The 19,704-nt window shown below is 53.9% G+C and overlaps 1 protein-coding gene across 2 annotated transcripts; it reads right to left on the bottom strand.

Moving 5' to 3' along the window:
- Positions 1 to 2,617: 2,617 nt before the first annotated feature.
- On the bottom strand, positions 2,618 to 11,062 carry TLX1 (T cell leukemia homeobox 1). Of its 2 annotated transcripts, none has more exons than XM_061372531.1 (3): positions 9,487 to 11,062; positions 7,736 to 7,973; positions 2,618 to 4,163 (listed from the first exon to the last, which is right to left on the bottom strand). In XM_061372531.1, exons 1-3 carry the CDS (start codon positions 9,953 to 9,955, stop codon positions 3,941 to 3,943), a joined length of 930 nt encoding a protein of 309 aa, XP_061228515.1. In that variant the 5' UTR covers positions 9,956 to 11,062; the 3' UTR covers positions 2,618 to 3,940. The 2 variants fall into 2 exon arrangements, with proteins under 2 accessions (XP_061228515.1, XP_061228516.1); XM_061372532.1 differs by having other exon boundaries at positions 7,736 to 7,937; positions 9,487 to 10,733.
- Between the last annotated feature and the right edge of the window lie 8,642 nt (positions 11,063 to 19,704).

Here is a 19,704-nt window from a genome sequence, read left to right on the forward strand (position 1 = left end):
TACTGCAAGGGGCTACACGTGCTGGCCCATACCCAGAAAAAAGCACAATTGCAGGCTCCATTCAAGGCAAGAGGCTGCAGCAAAGACCCTTCAGCCTTTCCCTGGGCCCACCGCTCCACAGAGATAGATCAACTGATCCTGGATGACTCATGTGCTTAACTAATTGGCTAAATGGGGGCCAGACCTATGGTCCCAATTGCCCACATAGTTTGCTGGGCTGGGACCAAACCCAGACAACCGCAGCCCATCCAGCTGGGCTTTGTCTCTTCCAGCTCCACACAGATGTTTAATACTACACTTACTTTTTCTCCCCCAACCCCACAGATTTTGCCTAGAAAAGCTTAGCACATCCACAGCCATTCCAACATGATTGATAGCTCTTGATCCCTGGCAGTGCTGTGGATGACAGAGGTGTGCATGACCACTCTCTTGCATTGCCTATGTGCCCTCAGCTGCTGATATCACACAGGCTTTCCTCCTCCAGCCCAATTCACTCTGCCTTGGTCTGTATTTCCTAGATACAGGCAAACAGTGGAAAAAAACATTTCTTCCTAACTCCCATTCCACATTTGGAATTTGCTATATTTCGAGAGAGCGGGAAGGGGGAAATGACTTTCAAGGCATCTTAATGCAATTTTATTCCTGTTCCCAAATAGGTATAATATGAAAAATTAAATCAGCCTTCAACATGGTATAGATGGCCCTAGGATATGGCTGAGGTGATGTCAGTCTACGAAACATATCATTAGGTGTCATTGTTTCATGTCATTGCTTATTGATTTAATTCCATCATATTTCAGGCAACTTTTATTGTCTACATACAGATCATCATATTAATAACTGGAAGCACATATGCAGATATCAAAACCACCTCCTGCCACTAAACCAGTTTTAAAAATGAATCCAGGAGAAATACTTTAAGAGAAACCCCTTCCAGAAGCAATTGATCCAGGACAAGGAAGACCGGATGACTGCTATTTTTCTGGTTCCAGTGTTCCATATTTTGTCATCTCACATCGAAATTTCTTTCTTTTCTTTCTTTTCTTGTTTTTTTCTTTTTGTTTTAATCAGGAAAGATTGATAAGAAAAGGAGGAAGTCAACAATTTTAAGAACAAGATGTAGCTAAATATTGTGTCTAAACACATGCCCTCGGATGTGCATTATAATACATTTGACTTCACTGAGAAACATTTTGGAATATGAACTGAATAATGTGGATATTATAAAATGGCTGTCTTGGAATTAAATTTTATGATATTGATGTGTCATAATAATAAAATAGAAAACACTTTTAATATCAACAGTGAGCTCTATCATCCTTTCATTATTATTATTATTATTCTGTGGTCGGTGCTTTTTCCTACACAGAAACCTTGAAAACAAAAACGTACACTGCAACAAACTGTAAACCATTAAAGATCTGCACACAACAATGCCTCCTGAAGGAGTAAGCCCTAACCCCAGCATTATCTTTGCAGCAGAAGTTGGGCATGTATTAAATAATTACCATAATCAACACCTAAAAATCTATCTGTAGTATGAAACAGAATCCAAACAAAAGAATTCTGTAAAATTTATCTCAGGAAAGAGAATAGAAGGTATTTTTCTTCAGTAGTTTTTGGAGGTAATCACGTATATTTCAGATACATCTCAAAAAATATGTGTGTTGTCTGTATTTCCTTATTTTCCTGTGGTTTTTCTTTAATTTTGCTTTCTTTTCTTATTTCTTTTTTGGCGTCTTGTCTCTCCATCACTGGAGATGTTTCTCTGTGTTCACTCCCACACTGGATGAGTGAATGAGCCATAAATATTCAGCCCGATCCTGCAGTAACAGATTTTGGGTAAAGGAGGCTATTCATACGCACAAGCTCCTCAGCAATGCTGCACCCAAAGAATCCAGCTTTCAGGAGCGCTATCAAAGACTCTGGGCATTTTGTCACACATATCCCACAGGCAGCCTGGACTCAGGGCTTGCGGCTCGCCACCCTTTTCAGTCCTCTCCTCCAACATCCTTTTCCCAGTAATTGCCAGTGGTGGAAGAAATGCAAGGCTGAAGTCAGTGCAGCTTCCCTGGCCATAAAGCTGGGAGACTCCCCAAGGAAACTGAAGTGGGTTTTCCCACTAGTTTTACCTTCCACTGAATAAGGCTTTCCCAGATGGGAACAATGTCCTTGAGTAAAGTTGAGTGCGAACAGAAAACAGGGTCCCTCAATTCCCTGCAAGTTTGTCTCTAAAATGTACTCTTGCACATTTCTTTATATTCAAATTCCACTTTCTATATAAAGTTTTAGACACAAATATTTTCGGACCCACCCCAGCCCAGGTGAGACCCCAATCCAAGATCTTCCTCAAGAACATGCATTTAAGGCCAATTCCTGCCAACCCAGCAAAGCCCCAAGAAGGGCTTTGGTTAAAGCACTGCTGGGTAGAAGCATGAAAATATTTAGAGGATCAGGGGTAAAAATACAACAAATTACCTCTGGAGCTTCTAAAGCCAAGTGAACCTGAGCAAAGTCTAACGCTAACTCTATTTTCATTTAACAGAATATAGCAGGGGCTTCAGCGGTAGTTGTGATACGCTGTCTCCTCGCGGGGAACTAACAGACAGGGAAGAGCAAGGCTTTAAATGATTTATTCAGTACCCTGGAGATTTTTCTTTTTATTTTTTCTTTTTGTTTCCACATAAATTACACAAGCACTTTATAAAATGAGTACACAGAAAACACCTTATAAGTGCATAACTTAAAAAAATCAAACCCAAACAAACAAATGCCTTAAAAAAATCTCACTGAAAATAGGTTTTCTGATTGCTTGTTTGTACTAGCTGCTTAAATTGGCAGTGCTGTGTTAGATTATAAGTAACTGAAAAATATATACTGTATATATATATCTATATATATTCCTGGTATTCGCTATAAGAAGTGCTCTGCTTAATTGTGTCTCATTCCCTCAGTACAATTAAAGAAACAACGAAGTTAAACGGTTGAGAGTGAAATCGATTGTTGCCATGAGGAACTGCCTTCTAAAGGGAAACAGGTAAAATAAAACATTGGACAACATTTTGCAAATGATATGGAAATACTCCATGGAAAGAAACTGCATTACCCCCATAAAACTGCCACCCAGGTCTTCTCGTTATTAAAATACACGCTGATGGGCACGGAGTCCGTGGCAGCTGGGGACAGTTTGAGCTCTTCATACAATTGAGATATCATATTTACCGTCCTCAGGAGTCTATCAGATCCTTCTCTTATTCCCCCCTCACAAGAAAAATATTAATGAAAAAGGGGAGGAGAGACAGCGAGGTGAGATCCAAAGGGTTCCTATCTGGAGCAAGCAGAAATTGCTGCTGTTTCCTCCATTTGTTGCATACCCGAACGTCTCCAGTGTGAACAACCCGAGGAGGCTCATGGCAGAGGCGCTTTCCAGGGAGTCTCCTCCTTTTGTTTCAAGCCATCAGTCCAAAGTATACATATATATATATACACACTTTATATATATATATATGGATATATAAGGGTGACCCCAGGCTTTGCACTGCCGCCACCAGAATCCAAAGGAAGTTTTCTTTCCCAGCTGGGTGAACGCTGGCAGCCGTGTTTCAGAGCTGGGTTTTTGTCTGGCAGCAGTCAGCAAGTTCATGGTCAGCACTGGAGACTTTCAAGAGAGCAAAAGGGTTGGGAGGAGGTGAGACACCGCTGCTGCTCCAGCAACCCCACGGGCAAGGAGAGTTTTTGGGGTGTTTTCCCCTCCTTTCAGTCCTTGTGGAGGCTTTCTCCAGCTGGACACATGGGATGCACACGAGGCCAGATGACTGCGGGCTGACAGCCTTCCCCAGGGAGAAACAGGTATGCCATGTGTCCCACCAGTGGTGCCGCATGCCCCCCTGGGGACAACCCCACGAACAGAAGGTGCACATGCCACCAGCAGGTGCTAGCCTTACTCGCAAGCCGAAGCGACAGTGGTGACACTGGTGATCTTGGTGGAGTCATCAGACCAAGGCTGGAGGTTCTGGAGGGCAAAGAGAGAGGAATTGTGGACACAGATGGGGTCAGCTTGGATGGGCTGGTTGATGGTTTTTTGGAAGGCCTCCTGCTGCAGCTGCATGAGGATGCGGTTCGCTTGCTGCCGCTCAGCCTCCCGCTCCTCTGCTGTCTGCCTCCTAGGAGAGAGGGAGAAGTTAGATGCATCTGGGGGAGCAAAGGAGGGGTATCTCCAGAGAGAATAGGTTGTGCTGGATGCTTAGAGCTGGGGGGGGGTAGCAAAAGAGGATGCCTAGCCATGGCATAGGCCCACATCCCCACCCCAAACTGCCCATAAAACCCTTAAACTGGGGACTTGGGCTGTATCTTACTAGCCCCAGCAAAAATTGCTCTGATCACAGAAAACCAGGAGCAGCCCACACCTTTGGTTTGTTTTCCACCCATGGGAAAAACCCAAGCAGAGCCAAAACACCCACAGGAGCACATGATGGGGTTGCAAAAGGTGGGATTCCCTGCAAACGTGCCCTGTGCCCAGCAGTGACAGCCAAGCGCACAACATCCTAATGAGGAGTATGGGGCAGGAGCAAGGTGAGACATCACTGACTGGCAGTGCCACGTGGCTGGGAGACAGGCAACATCACCCTGGGTATCCTCTTCCCATCTCCTTTGCTGGGCTGTGGAGACCAGCTGTCAGGAATGTGGATGAAGGCAACAGCACGCCCAAGGCAGGCAGGAGAAAAATCAGCAAAATGTTAGCTAAAGACTAGAAACGTATTTCTAGCAGTGAGAAGATTCAAAGCCTAGAATGAACTGTCTGAGCAGGGTGAAGAAGCTATATTTAAGAATAGGTTGGGTATGCACACATCTGGGATGACCCAGCAGAGCTGATACTGCTGAGAAGGGAATCGGGGCCTGTTTGGGTCCTTTCCAGTGATGGTAGGGTTCCAGCTCTGGGTTCTCTTGGACGAGGGGATGAGATAGGTAGAAAAGACCTGAACACACTTAAATCCACAATGAAAATCCCACCCCTCCCTTGCTTGGATGGCAGCAAGGTCAGTCTGGAGGCTGCACCCTGTGGTTACCTCTGCTTTTAGTGGTGAAATCTCCCGACACCTTCAGTGATGCCGCTGGGAAAACCCAAGGGCAGCTCACAGTGCCAGTCCCAGGATGATCCCCAAAGCACCCCCTCTCTCTTTCACACACCCCCAGGCTCAGCTGATGCTCTCCCAGAAGCTTCTGTGGATCAGTGACAGGGGAAAAGGCAGCGTTTTAATTTATCAACTCAGGGGGATGCAAGATGTCTCATCTTCTTTGGCTGTGGGGATTTGAAGTGGCAGCCCTGAGCTCCACAGTGATATCTCAGAGAGCAGGGCAGGAGGTCCCTGTCTCCCCAGCAGGCAAGTGGGTGAAAGCTGGATGCAGGTGATGGGACACAAGCCTCCAGGCGTGCAGCCAAGGCTTCCACACTGGAGCATGTAGCTCAAGGCTCAGTCCCTGCTCTAATCACTGTGTCAACATCTCACATCAGACATCCTGGGGAGAGGGGGCTCAGAACAGCACCAGCCCTCCCTGCACAGCATCTCTGCCTTGATGAATATTTAATGACTCCCTGCACAATGAAGAGATGTTCCAGGGGGAGAGTAGGAGCCCCACATCCAGATTTGTCAGGAACACGATGACTGAGAGCACCCAGGCTCCCAAATATCTCCCTGCTCTAAGCAACTGGTAAATCCATGCGTTATGTCAGGCTGTGATCTGCAAGTTGGGATCTGCTTGGAAGGAACTAAACTTTGATGCCCATGTCTCAACCAAGAGCCCAGATCGAAGGAGGGGATCCCACAGCCCACTTATTCCAGCAGAGACACCTGGGAAGGGGCAGAGGCAAGACTTTTCCTCTCAGCCTGCATTTACTTAAACAGTTAAATCCCTCAGAGGCCTAGAGCAACTCTTTCCTCAGATACTCCCTCCTGCACAGCTCAGACTGTGCCTGCAAGCGGCTCCTGCCAGCACCCAGCACTCCAGGCACTGCTCAGAGCTCACTGCCCTGTGCAGGGGCCCAGAGCAGTGAGCTGGGTGCCCTATCAGCCATCACAACACCCAACATACATTGATGCAAACAAGCAGAGCTTACAGGTTTGCACCCCTCAGGCTCAGGCCAGTAAGGATTCTCCCATGTCTAAGACTTCAGCTGAGGTCAGGCTGCAGCCTTTCCCTTAGGCAGAACCTGGAGTTTGTTTCTCTTTCCCAGCTATTTTTTGTGGAATAGATGAATAGCTTTGTATCCTTTTCTTCTCTGCCAAAGGGGGCCGAACTTAGCCAACAAATGCAAGGAGTATTGACAGATGGATTTGCCTCACTTCCTTAGGAAACCAGGTTAGAAGACATATCTGACCCTGCTTTGCAGGCCATGGCAGTTCCTTCTCCAGGACTCTGCTCATGGCCAACAGAGTTCACTCCAGCTAGAGACTTCCTGGCACCTGGGGAGTTGCTCTTCCATGCTGTTTAGGGAAGGAATCGCTGAGGGGGGAGATTCACCCACACTCTTGGTTTCAAGTTCTTTGAACCTCATTTCTTATCCAACCTCAGGATTCTCAGGCACTCCATGTCCCATTCACTCTCAGAGAGGCTCTGCAGAAGTCCTTTTCCCTGCTTTGAAGAAGCTACTGCCTGCCTAGACCCAGCACCCATCAACACTCCCCTGAGCTGCGGGGAGCTGCCCCTTGCCCAGCCCCTCCGCAGGGTGTCTGCCCCCAGCCCGGAGCAGGGGATGTTCCCAGGACAAAGGGTGCTTCCCCTGGGGACACCCCGGGAAGCTGCAGCCCGGGAGGGTCAGGGTCACGGCGGTGGAACCCGGCCTCCTTTTCCTCTCTCTGCCGCTTTACCGACACGCCCGGCAGGGGAACAAAAAGAAAACATTTTGGCAAGGAGGTGCCCTAAAGCCCGCGGGGGTGGAAAACCGTCGCGTGATGCACAGCCTGGTATCCCGGCAGCCCCGGGGGCAGGATGCGGCCCACGCCGGGTGCGGCCCTGACCCGGCGCCGGGGGTCCCGCTGCCGCCGCTCCGACAGGTCCCGGTCCCACTCCTCCCCGGGGCGGCGCGGCTCGGCCGCCGATCCCCCTCCGTCCGCCGCCGGGCCGGGGCCGGGGCTCCCACATGCTACCGCCGGGTACCCTCTGGTACCACTGAGCGCAGCACCCTCACACATAAATCCTGCATACGTGTGTATGCACACATACATTCAGCCTCGTTGTCTGCATGCACATCTGCTTGCACGTAGACCCCGTGTGCTCACATATAGTACACACGGAGTGCGCACAGCCTGCATGCACATTGCACACTCATTCCCATGCAGGTGTCTGGTTTGCACGCACGCCTCCAGCACCCACACCCATACATGTGTGGGCACATGGCCTCCACACAAAAGCATCCCCACACAAGCTCTGCAGTGACACATGCATGCCCTGCTTGGACACAACTGCTCAGGAGTGCACACGCTCCCACACGCTACACACACGCACATGCACAGGCATGTGCACACATGGCCTACTCACACATACACATTCATGCCCACAGGCACACACGTGGCTGTGCATGTACACATGCGTTTGCATGTGTGTGTATGCTCCCATTCACATTCACACACGTGTGACACCCACCCAGTGCACTCACACGGCTCGTACCCCCATGTGAAGCCACCAAGGCAGCCGGCAGCAGGCCTGCTCCCACAAAGCCGCCTCCCCAGCTCCTCACCTCCACTTGGTGCGTCTGTTCTGGAACCAGGTCTTCACCTGGGCATCAGTCATCTTGAGGGCCTTGGCCAGGGCAGCGCGTTCAGCCGAGGCCAGGTACTTCTGCCGGTGGAAACGCTTTTCCAGCTCGCAGATCTGCAGGCGGGTGAAGGAGGTGCGCGGCTTCTTCTTCTTGGGGGGCGTGCGGTTCTGGTAGGGGTGACCTATACGGCGTGTTACAGTGAAGGGTGAGAGGGCCACTGGGGGGGACACGGGAGGAGGGGGGATGAGAGGTAAAGAAGCAAGCAGCGACATATCAGCAGAGGGGCTCCGGCTCCCGGGCGCTGGGCTGGGCACCCCCCCGCTGCGAAGCCGCCGCTTCCCCGCCAACACTGCCCACGGACTCTAAAACGGCGGCAGTCCCGGCGCCTTCCCCAGGTGCTGCGGGCACCGCTCGAGTTTGGTGGAGGGGAAGGCGGCCGCTTGCCCGGTGGAGTGCCCGGCGGGGGGTGGTAGAAGCGGCAGCCGGTGCTAGCGCCGCTCCGGGGCTCTGCTCTTCGTGCGATCGGGGTTTGGTTTAATTTCGTTTGGGCAACTTCCCCGTGCTCGGCCCAGCGTATCGTGAGCGGGAAATAACTTCCCGGGCTAGAAATGGGAGCTGCGATCATTGTTTGGTTAGGGTTTTAATGTCATTTTTCTATTGTTTTTCTATTTTCTTTTTTTTTTTTTTTCTTTTTCCCCACGAGAAAAATAATTGGCAAAAAAAACTCTCGGCCGGGCAGGGCAGGATCTCCGAGAAGTCCAGCCCGGTGCCTGCCAGGGGAATGGCCCGTCGGTTCGCCCGCGGCCGTGCCAGAGGCAAACACCTTCGGTTCGAAATAAAACGTGAACTTCCAAAAATCGGCCCTCGCTTTCCGCCCCGGGAAGAGGGGCCGGTGCGGGCCCTGCGGGGGCTTAGGGCGATTCTTTTCCCCATTGCAATTTCCTGCTTTTTTGGTTTGTTTTCTTACTTTCGTTGCTTCGAGTTTTTGCTTTATTAGCGCCGAAGGACGAGCCCAGATACACTTGGAAAAAGCGCCGGGTCTGAAAAGCGGCTCCAGCCAGACTCCCGCTCTGCTCGGGACTGAAAAAAGTCCCTTTTGGCGGGAGGAAAGCTGACCCAAACCCGCAGCCGAGATTACCCAGACGGGTTACAGTACGCAAGGGGAAAAGAGCTCTGCGGGCGATTGGCTTTCCCGTGCGGGTGAGGGTCTCCCATCCCTCCGGGCCGGGCTCTGCCTCTGAAATAACCCGCTCTTTGAACATAGACTTTCCCCGGGCTTTGGATCTGGCGGCAGGAGCGGACAGCCGTGCCCGGGGCTGTGGGAGGCATGGGAAATTTACCATCCCGTTTCGTCCCTGCTCGCCTTTACCGAGCAGCATCCCGGGGAAAAAAAAACAAGAAAACTAAACCAAACCCACCACTAAAGGACGAACAACAAAAATTAAATCAAAACAAACAAAAAGAAAAGAAAAATGTAAAATAATTTTAAAATTATTAAAAAATGCACTTAGGAGGGACTGAATGCGCCCGCTTCTCCACCTCTTCTTGCTCCCGGTCTCCTCCGGGATCGACTTCCCAGGGCAAACCAGGCCTCTCCCTGGATCTCCCCACCCGGGGCCGGATCCTGTCTCTCCGGTGGACACTGGCTGCCGCGCCGAGGCCGGGCGGCGGGAAAGGGAGCGGGGCGGCGGGAGCAGGAAGGGAAGGGGGGTCCCGGTGTCCCGACTCACCTGTGAATCTGTCTTTTGTGTACCGCCTGTTGCTCTCCATCCAAGGGAAGGTGAGCCCCGTGATACTGTTCATGCCGTTCACCGCCGGTACAGCGGCGGAGAGGGGCTGGTGCACGCCGCCGGCCACAGGGCGATGTGCCGGGACGCGGATCACCCCCCCGGCTGAGCTCAAGGTGTTGCCGTTCATGCTCACCGCCATGTTCACGTTGTAGGAGCCGGGCAGGCCGCCCATGCTACAGGAGGTACCGGTGTAAGCGCCGGCCGCACCGCCGCTCGCCCCGTAGCCACCCGTGACCGTGTTGTAGGCGCTGCCCACGATGCAGCCCAGCCCGTAGTCCGCCGAGTCCTGCAGCCGTGGGTGCGATACCATGCAGCTGCCCGGCTCCGACGTGTTGAGGATCTGGTCGATGCCGAAGCTGATGGGCTCGGCTTGGCCTTGGTGCAGGTGGTGAGCCCCGAGATGCTCCATGCCGCCGGACTGGAGCCGCCGCCCGGCCCCGGCAGCGGAGCCGCGTACAACGCCCCGGGCACCGGGGCCGGACCTCCGCCCCGGGCCGGGCAGCACAGCTCCCGCACCGCCCCTAAACACGGCAACACAAACCCGGACACACCGGCTACACGCTCAGTCCCATAGCACAGCTTTCGCGCACCCCAAGACCCAGCAGCAAAGCCACACACTGCCGGGACACGGCAGCCACACGCTCAGCCCACAGAGCCAGCAGCAGAGCCATACGCAACAGGGGCACGGGAGCTGCACAACCCTGCAGCCCAGGACACGACAGTCGTGTCCCGCAGCGGCGCGGGAGCTGCACACTCGAGACACAACCGCGACGTCCCCCACGTCGCCACGGGACCAAAAGCCTCCGGGAGCAGGGACACCCCACCCGCTCTGAGGAGTCCCAGCACCCCACCGCCACCAAGACACCGCCACCCCAAGCCAATAGTCGCTCACCCAAGCCACACACACACAGACCCACACCCCCACGAAGGTGCCTCGGAGACCCCTCGCCGCCGCGGGCGGTGGGGAGCTGGGAGCCCCGTGGAGAGGCGCAGAGCGGAGCGCGGCTGAGTGCGAGTGTGAGCGCCCCGCTTGCCCATCAATCACGCTACCCAAGGCCTACTGCTCCCGGGCCCTCACTCTCCATTGGCTGGATGCTGAAAGGAGCCGTGTGAATGACAGCAGAGAAGAGCACACGAGAAAAGGAGTTTCTTCTTCCCCAGCTTCCCCCTCCCTCGAAAAAAAAAAGATCACCACTCGTCTCGGCCTTATAAAGTCAGCGCAGGGCACTGGGGTGGGTAAAGAAGTAGCAGGTACTCGATGACAGAAGAGAGGAACGTTTTGTCCCAGAGTTTGTGGTTGTGGGTTGCTGGGCAAGAGGATCCAGGCTGTCAGCCCCCGTGGCGGGGGGATGATGCCCTGGGCCGCGATCACCGTGAGCTGCCAACTGATCCCGTGTAAGGGGGCTGAAGCCGGAGAATCCCTTCCTAGAGGGCTTCCAGACCCAACTGGCCCCTTTTCTCCGGAGGGGTGTTCTCAATTTGAAGTCAGCACTTCTCAAAAAGCCGCGGAGGAAGGGGGTGAGGGTGTCCCCCATCTCCAGTAGCCAGAACGGGGACACGGGAGCTGCCAGGCCCGTGGAGGGGGTACCATGGGAAGAGGCGATGGGCACCTGGGGCACACCTCCCACCGGAGAGCTGGGGGAGCTCATTCCCTCGGGCCGAGCGCCGGCGGCAGCTGCTCCCCCCCGGGGCAGCGGCGGGGCGAGGGCTTAGCGGGGCACCCTCTGCTGCCGGGACCGCCGCCGAGCCTGCCCGTCGGCGACGAGAGTTTTCGTTAAAAACGTGGAGTCTAAACAACGGAATAAATAAATACATAAAAAAATAATCGAAAGCCTCGGCTGTAATTTGCTGCAGAATGTATTTGGGCCTGCCCGTCCGTGCTCCCGCTCCGCGCAGCCGGGGATAAGGAGGTTGGGGCAGAGCCGCCGGTGGGGCGGGGACACTGTCGGTTCCTGCCCCATGCTTCTGCCTCCCGACTCTGCCCAGTGCGGCCCTGCTGTCCCGGTAGAGAGTTTCTCTGCTCGCAATGGACAGCCTGCTCCGTCCCCCCCGCTCCTCCGAGCAACCCATCCTCCCCTCCAGGACAACCGCTGCCCTCTGTGCCTTCAGCGTGCTGGTTGGTCAATGGCCGAGGGGGGTCTCAACGCAATACAAGTGCACTGGCATAGAAATCCGTGCCGTGCACTCCCTTACACCTCCTCACTCACAGCCATATACATACTATCCCATGCACATCCTCAAGCACATACCCACTCACACAGCCTTGCAGACACCCTCCCTAAGATGCACAAAAACACCCACATGAGCTCAAAGGCTGCCACGCAGTCACACACATTCACTTGTGCAATTTGTGCACACTTATTCCGTGTCCCCCATTCTCACAGACACTTACAATCCTTCCTCTGCTCACACAGATTCATACACGTGTTCTCACTCACACCTTCACAACCGTATGCATTCACACACGCACATTCTCTCCCAAAATATGCATTAATGACCACCATACCTGTGCAGTCAGATACACACAGACACACCAGTGCTTGCGGTGTCACCCTCACCCCACCATTATCTGCGCACCCACGACCATAGCCCCACACTGGGGAGGCTGTAGAGGTGCAGTGGGCAGCAGCAGCTCACAGCCGCCCCTCAGCCCCATGCCCAACCAGTGCCCGGTGCTCCGCCGGCCCTCTCCCCGCCACAGCCCAGCCCTGCCTGCCCGCCGGGGTCGGGTTTCCCCCCTCCCCGTACCTGCCTCAGTTCTTGACTTCTGAACTCTTCAGGGAACTCGCTGGCGCCAGCTCCATCAACCAAAGTCCTTGTGGTTAGGAGGAGCTGGGAGGGGAGGGAGGGAGCGAGGGCTGGGGCTAGCAGGGTCGGGAGGCTGCCCTCGGGCAGGGGCATTCTCAGGCCCTAGGGCTGCAGCTGCCTTTGCATTTCTCCAGGACCAGCCTGGGTTTCTCCAGCCCCTTCCCATAAGGAGAATACGGGGCAGAGCCTGCTCACCAGCCCTAAGCCTGTCAGTTTGTCTCCACAGAGTGGCAAAGCACACCATGCCATCCCTGTGCAGTGCCAGAGCCCGTGAGCTCTGAGATCCAGAGGGACACAGCTCTGCTGCCGAGACCCAGGAGGTGCCCTCTCTCCAGTAAGCAACACATCTGTCTGATGCTCCTTGCACATCCCAAAGGCCCCAGTCGACGCTGGGCAAAGACTTGGGCCTTCCCCATGCTAGAGATCCCCCAAACTAAGCACATGCTGAGGGCCCCGGAGGGACTGGCCCCAAGAAATCACAAGGTCACCACCATTGAGCCAGACTGGCTAATGAGGGTCACAGCACCCAGCTGCTGAGCCCAAAGTAGGGGCTTTCTGGCATTAAAACCTGTCAGGAGACAGACTACAGGTAAATTCAATCTTCTCCTGCCCAGCATCCAGCAAGGACAAAGGAAAAGGACAGGGAGGACCCAACTGGGATTCATGACTTCTGGAAGTCAATGGGAATTATGGATGTTTTTTGGGATGATGCTCAGCCCCAGGATTTAACCATTGCACAAGCCACAGACCTCACATGCAGCCTTGGGAAAGCCACATAGCTCCTGCCATTTGAAGTTTGGACACTGCACATCTAAGCTCCAGGACACCTGGTTCAGAAACTCCAGTTCAAATTGCTCCTGGTTTCAGTTTCCTCTTGGGCTGTCCAGGGCTGGGGCTTGAGCAGTGCTTTCTTAGGAGAACTGGCAATTAATTTATATCCTATACGTACAGCTCCCCAGTTCTGGGGCTAAAGAGGACTTTAGTCCTCTAAGAGGACGTACAGTGCTGCACCAGGATATGTGAGGGGCAGTCTTGGTGCTTTCAGGTTCCCATCCCAATGGGAAAGTTTATAAGGGTCAGCACCCACTTCGAAGTGCATCTAACTATCCCACAAATGGATGCCTGGGGTGGTAGTCAGAGGCACCCCAGTCCAGCCCACTGTGCCTGGCTGCTGCTTGGAGGAAGATCCCCAGCCAGCATCCTCCCACCTGCCAGGGGCTGGATTTGTTGATCTTTGCTAGGACTCCAATATCAGGCCCTGCAGAAAAATAAATCAGGGATCATACTCTACACAGAGCTCAGGGAGAAAGGCATGCTCAGATGCTTGCTATTTAGGGTAGTGGGGTTTCTTTCCTAGCCAGAGGGGGAGAAATCCCTTTTTACAGGAAACATCAGGAAGCTGGATCAGCCCTCTTTGGAGGTGGAAGGAAGCCTCCAATGCAGGAGCTGACATAGGCACTAAGTTGCTGCAAAATCAGTACACTGAGAAGCCCAATGCCCTTGCTCTCTACTTCTCCAAGAGCATCTTGCCCCCTTTAAGCACCTACAGCCACTGACATTCCTGCCACTGCCCCATTGCCCTCCTTCACCTGCCCCGAGCAGGTGCTGGGACAAGCTCGTTTCCAAAGCTATGGTTCAATGCTGCCCCAATTGAGGGTTGTGGGCTTGGTATATCCACGCTAGGAGATGGAAATAGAGACGAGGGCCCTTCCGGTGGTGCAGAAGGCTCCTCTCTCCCTCCTGATGAGGGCCTGGGGATCCTTTCTCAGGTTCTCTCATTGATCGAGTGCATCTGCCTCCTGACAGTGGAGAGGGGCAGCCCAACCAGGGCCTGACCTCCACCCTCCTTTTCTCCTGCCTTTCTGTCTTCCCAGGGCTTCCCTTAGCCTTAGCGCTGAGCTGAGCTCCCCTGCAGTTGGGGGCTCCTGGGAGCTCGGCATCGCAAGCTGCCTCCCTGCCTCGCAGCTGCCGGTCGGGAGCCTGCTGCGAAATACAAGCCTTCCTGCAGGGACCGGGGACAAAAATGACGTGTCTGGGACCTTGGCAAGGTCCCAGGGAAACGCGCTGGGCTCGCTTCAAAACCTGTGCTTCGAGCAGTGCTTTCTGGAACCTGCAAAATCCTCCCGTTTTCCTAAAAGGAGAGTGAGCGGCTACACCGCAGACAGGTACCTGGTGACAAACCCACCCCTACCGCACCAGCAGAAGGGTGCACCCCGGCTCCCTCCCTTCCTCGCTTCTTAATTTGTTTAATTCGTTGGGCTGGGGGAACCCATCCACAAGTCCATCACCTCCCGCACCTCTTTCTCTCCCGTTCCAACCCGTTTGAAATCAACCACAACGGAGGAGCTGGTCCCAGTGCGGGGTCTGTCTCCGCTGCCGTCGGGGCTCTACCACTCAGCTCTGCCGCCCTCACTGAGTTATGTGGCAAATGTCGCGACAGACAACGACAGTCAAGCAGCGGCGCCCACCGCATCAAGCCGCCGGCCTCCCGAGGCCGTGCGGGCTTTCCAACGTGAAATCTCGTTTCCCACCGGTCCCGTCGAGAGCCATCCATTCGTGACGGTCCCCAGAGCTCCCGCCCCATTGGCGGCGGCTTTTCCCCGGCTCCGTGTCCGCGGGAAGGGCGGCCCGCGCTTGCTGCGCATTATAAGCGATTAACACCATTTGGGGAATTTTTAATTGCTCTATAAAGCACGCCGTAAATAATTACTCCCAGCTCTGTTGATCCCTCGAATACGCACTGACAGTTGTAATTTATGGCTTTGGAAACGTGGCCCCTTGTATTCAGCATAACTCCTTATTACAGTAATGACTTAGCGCCGCTGCACTTAATGAGTATAAAGTGCCCGGCGCAGCGGGAGCCGCAGCATCGCACGAACTTCGCCCGTAACAATATTTCTCCCCTTTATGGTTACAAACGACTGAGGGGCTACGAGTTAATACAGCGAGGAAGGAGCGGCGGGGCCCTGGGAATGGAGCAGGGCCCGGCCGGGGAGCGCAGCCGCCTCCGCTTTCGGTCAACGACATCTCCTGGGGGTGGCTGTTATCCACCTAAAATAAGTATTTAGAGCGGTCCGCAAACTCCCTCCTCGCCTCCCTGTAGCCGCTGACTGCCTGGAGAAAATGGGTTAGGGAGGTGGAAGAGAACGGTCACAGCTCGTCGCACCTAAGGGCTCACGCAAAGCGGATGCCCCTGAGCCCTCTAAGGGCAGGTCGACCTGCTCCCCATAATCTCCCGGTTTTCTACCTACTTCCCGCTGCCCAGGGACCGACCGGCTCCATGCAACAGGCCGGAGAGCTCCCCTTCCTCTCGGATCCCTGGCCAGGGCTACGGGGGGGAGCGGGGTGGTGGCCGATGGGGGCTGAAGTGCCCGGCGGCACTCCATGAATATTCAATGCTGTCGGTTGCCTGAGGAGCATCTGCCGATAAATTATTGGTCCTGCGGCACCGGCCCCTCTCTCCACCGTGCAGAAATGCGTGTAATCCCATTAGCCCCGGCCCCTTGGCCACCCGCCCTCACCAGCCCCGCTAATGAACGGCGTCTGGCCGCCACCCCCGGGGGCACCAGCGGCAGCGGGGAACACCTCGGGCTCTGCCCCGTTATTAACTCCCAGCTTAATTACACTCCCCGTGCCAGGTAATACCGCCGTGCGTGCGGGACCAGACGCGGGACGTACATCCGGCCACCTCCGCCACCTCCCCCTGGGTCTCCCCCACTCCTAGAAGCGCTAAACCCTGCGACACCCAGGCCTGTCCCTGTACGGAGGGTGGCAATCTTGACATGGGATCCCCCGCGCCCATGGGGGCTGCTCCCCGGCCCCGGCTGCCGGCAGCTGCCTTGTTTGTTCGCTCGCCGGAGAGCGGCGGCCGCTTTTGTCTCCTGCCCGCCCCGAGCCCCAGGCCTTTTCCCCGGCAGACAAAGTCCTGTTTTGCCAACAGATCTGTGTCTCCCTCAGCCCCCTCTCCCCCCACCTTAAAAGCAGCCCTCGGGGGCAGGGGAGCAGGCAGCTCCTCAGGGGCCGAGCAGGCAGGGAGCAGGCTCGCTCCGCCGTCTCACTAACAAAGTGGCTTTCACTAATGAACAAGAAGATCCAATAATAATGGTCTTAATTATTACAAACATTGTTACGGGCTTAGCTATAAAACCCTCAAACCCCTCCTCGGTAAATCCTCGCGTTGATTTATTTATTTCCCCCTTCCCCTCCCCGAGGTTAATTAGCACGCAAAAAGCAAATACAAACCGTGGCAGAACCAATGGGTAAACTTAAATCTAATTTGCTGCTGTTTGCATTAGCCTTTGGTTAGGAGGGGGGCAGCCCCCCCCACACCGCAGGCAGCTGCCGTACAGGTGGGCAGCTGAGGGAAGAGTCCTTGTCCTGCCCGGGGGTCCTTTGAGGACCCTCCGAAACGAGGGGACTCGGTCGGGTTCAGAGGCTTTCCTTCACCGCTAAAAATGCATCCGAGCTCTGGCAGGGCGCTTATAAAACTCGCGGCACATCGTTGCGGAGCGGAAGGTGCGGAGTAGTGGAGCGTGTTTGGGATGAACAGAGACAAAACAAATAAAACTGGGGAAATGATCTAGAAACAGAAATTCATCGGCATCTACAAACCGTAATCCTTCCCGACCCCGCTCCGTACAACACCGAGCCTCGGGACCGATGCCCCGGGGATGGGGAATGCAAGGGATTATCTGGGTTTAAACAGGAGCGGCCACTTTTACATATAAAATTCTCCACACTTGTAAGTTTAATTAATTAATTGCATTTTCCACTATTAATTGTGTTTTTCACCTGCAACTAGTTGACTTTTCCGGTGTTGCAGCACGAGGGGAAGGCAGAGCCACTTCCATCCCAGGGGTTTTGCGGATGTTGTTCCTAACCTCCCAGGGAAGATCCCCAAAACCAGCTTAGAGAGAGCACGACAGAAAACAAACAAATTAACCAGGGTGTGTAAACAGAAGTCGGGGACAAGAGTAGGTGACACCGTCCCCTGCGCATCACCGGCGGCTTTCAATTGTCAGCCCCGGTACCGAAACGGTTGGGGCTTTATGAAAAGTCGCTGTCTCATGTCACTGCGCCCTCCACGACTTTCCGAAGCTGGACGTTGTGGGATCCCAGCAAAGCCCGCAGAGGCCAGTCGGGGTCACCCATGGGCACCGCGGGCACAAAGGGATCTGGGTGGTGACAGGTAGGGAAATGAGTTTTAGTTTCTGGGGACAAATACTTGAAATCTTTGAAGGAATGAAACTGTCCGAGGCATTAAATAATCTGCCAAGATGATTCCATTATTCCAAGATGTCTCTCTCTGTACGGCCGCTATAGCTGAGCTCAGAAGAGCATGCCCTGAGAAACAGGGACAACTTCCAGCCTACCGCAAAATTCCCCCCCAGCTGGAACTAGCAGGAGCAGCGATTTCAGACCTGTGTGTGGGGGAAGGTGCAGACCCAGGTCTGAGCCCCACGGTGGGGATGCTGTCCCCAGGATAAAACTCTGCTCTTCAGACCCCGATATCTGTGAGGTGCTACCCAGCAGTGTGGGGCTGGTCTGAGGATTTCAGTCCTAGGAGAAATCCTCGTCAATCACAATCCTTAGTGGGCAGCATCCGTGGAGCTGAGCCACGAATTCAGCCTCACCAGAGAGCCTCACAGGTGATATTAAGAATAAGAGCTAACACAAGGCATTGAGTGAGCTCACAGCAGTATCTACAGAGAGATGCCAGGAGAGCACTGGGGTCCTGCTAGGGCAGGAAGAAGAGCCCTTGCAAACCCCAGCCTCAGTTCCAGGAGCAGTCAGTGGCAAAGATCCAGCTTAGAGTCCCGTCAAACACTGCCCTCTCTGCAAGGGAAGCAGCAGGTCTGACATTCCCTGCTCAGGCTCCCAGTCCCCCCAGCATTTTTTTTTTCCCAGGACTTTTACTGCTCAGAGGAGATGAGTCAAGACATTTCCTTCCCCCCTTTCATAAATATTGCATCTCCCAAACGCAATTACCAAGGGCGAAGTGACACAAGTGTTCGCTAAATAAGATTATGTGATAATGTATTTTATGCCTGTGCTGTGACACCAGACAATCCCCCCTATTAATAACAGCTCAATGAGATGTGGAAGTTCTTAACAGGGTGCTTTGGGGGATTGGGGATTCCTTTTCTTTTGCACCAGGGGGAAGGCAAGCACAGTACCGTGGCATGGGTTGCCAGGGATGAAGAGCCATTCCCAGGGATCAACTGAAATGGCAAGTGGAGCCATGAATAGCCCAGAGGGTCCAGTTGTGCTGTAGGTGACACGCAGATATGTACAGGGTGTACATCACTCGCAGCACTTCATAACACAACAGGCCTAGGGAGGTTTGTGCACATTATCATGATCCTGTGACTGAATGGCTACCATTCTACATGTCTATCTGTGATGCCTTGCTATCAGACATGCATTACCCAGAATTTGGCAGCCCTGTGGGCTCATCAGAAGTGCTCTCAGCCAGTGCACGCATACACAGCTATTAATAATGAGCAGAGCCTCACCTCTCTCCCTAGCCAATGCAAGATCAAGAAAAGCAACAAAAAGCATCCCTGATCCAACTTCCCTCGATCAGAACAAAATACTCCCACCAAATCTTAGCTCTCCTCTGCTGATCTCCAGCTCTCACCTTCATCTGTTTGTCTTTCTCTCACTCCAGTGGCCTTGTCCATCTGGCACCTCCTATTGACCCATCCATCCCTCGTGGTCTTTTGCCTCTATCGTATGACCGTCAGACAAGTGCCCATCTGCGCATTGTCAGAAGTAACTGGGGATGTTGGCTGTCCAGCCTAAGACATTTAGATGCGGCCCCTTTTTAGAGTCCTTTGAGAACTCTGTATTGCACAGTCCAAGTTGTTCCAGTGCTCCTTGCTCGAAGTGCCCACAGGTGAACATTAAAGCACCAGCTCCCAGGTCCACTCCTCCACAGGGCACACAGCAGCCCCACAATGACTTTGCAGGACACTGAGGGAGACACAGCAACTTGCTTGTGCCAAGCTGCCCACAGGGCTCCACGCTGAGAGCATAAGTGAGCAGCCCCAGCCTCCAAGTCAAGGGTCTCCCTGCAGCCCTTTCTTGCTTCAGCCCCTGAGCCAACACAATGTCCCTCACAGAGCCGCTGGCCGGAGCTTGGTCCTCTGTGTGGCAGGGCCATCATCCCCGTGTTGATGCAAACAGGGGGATACACAAGTTCTTTGCCTTCTTTGATGCTTCCAGGGCAAATTCCTCCAGAGCCTGCAAAGTTTGGATCTCTATTTCACATTAGCACTAGTTTGTAGCTGCCCTCTGGCCCCTGGGGTGGAAGGTCAATCCTTTATTTACTTAGTCCCTCACTTAGTT

This window comes from Neopsephotus bourkii, unplaced genomic scaffold, assembly GCF_033783945.1.
Source record: "Neopsephotus bourkii isolate Nb327-2 ecotype Australia unplaced genomic scaffold, CSIRO-AGI_Nbou_v1 NB_1615, whole genome shotgun sequence".
NCBI lineage: Eukaryota > Metazoa > Chordata > Aves > Psittaciformes > Psittacidae > Neopsephotus > Neopsephotus bourkii.

Excerpts from the sequence above, each read along its gene's own strand:
- TLX1 (XM_061372531.1), bottom strand. The coding sequence starts at position 9,955 with ATGGAGCATCTCGGGGCTCACCACCTGCACCAAGGCCAAGCCGAGCCC. Across the intron at positions 7,974-9,486 it reads CACAAAAGACAGATTCACAG|TGGCCCTCTCACCCTTCACT; the intron begins GTGAGTCGGGAC and ends TGTCCCCCCCAG. Across the intron at positions 4,164-7,735 it reads AACAGACGCACCAAGTGGAG|GAGGCAGACAGCAGAGGAGC; the intron begins GTGAGGAGCTGG and ends CCTCTCTCCTAG.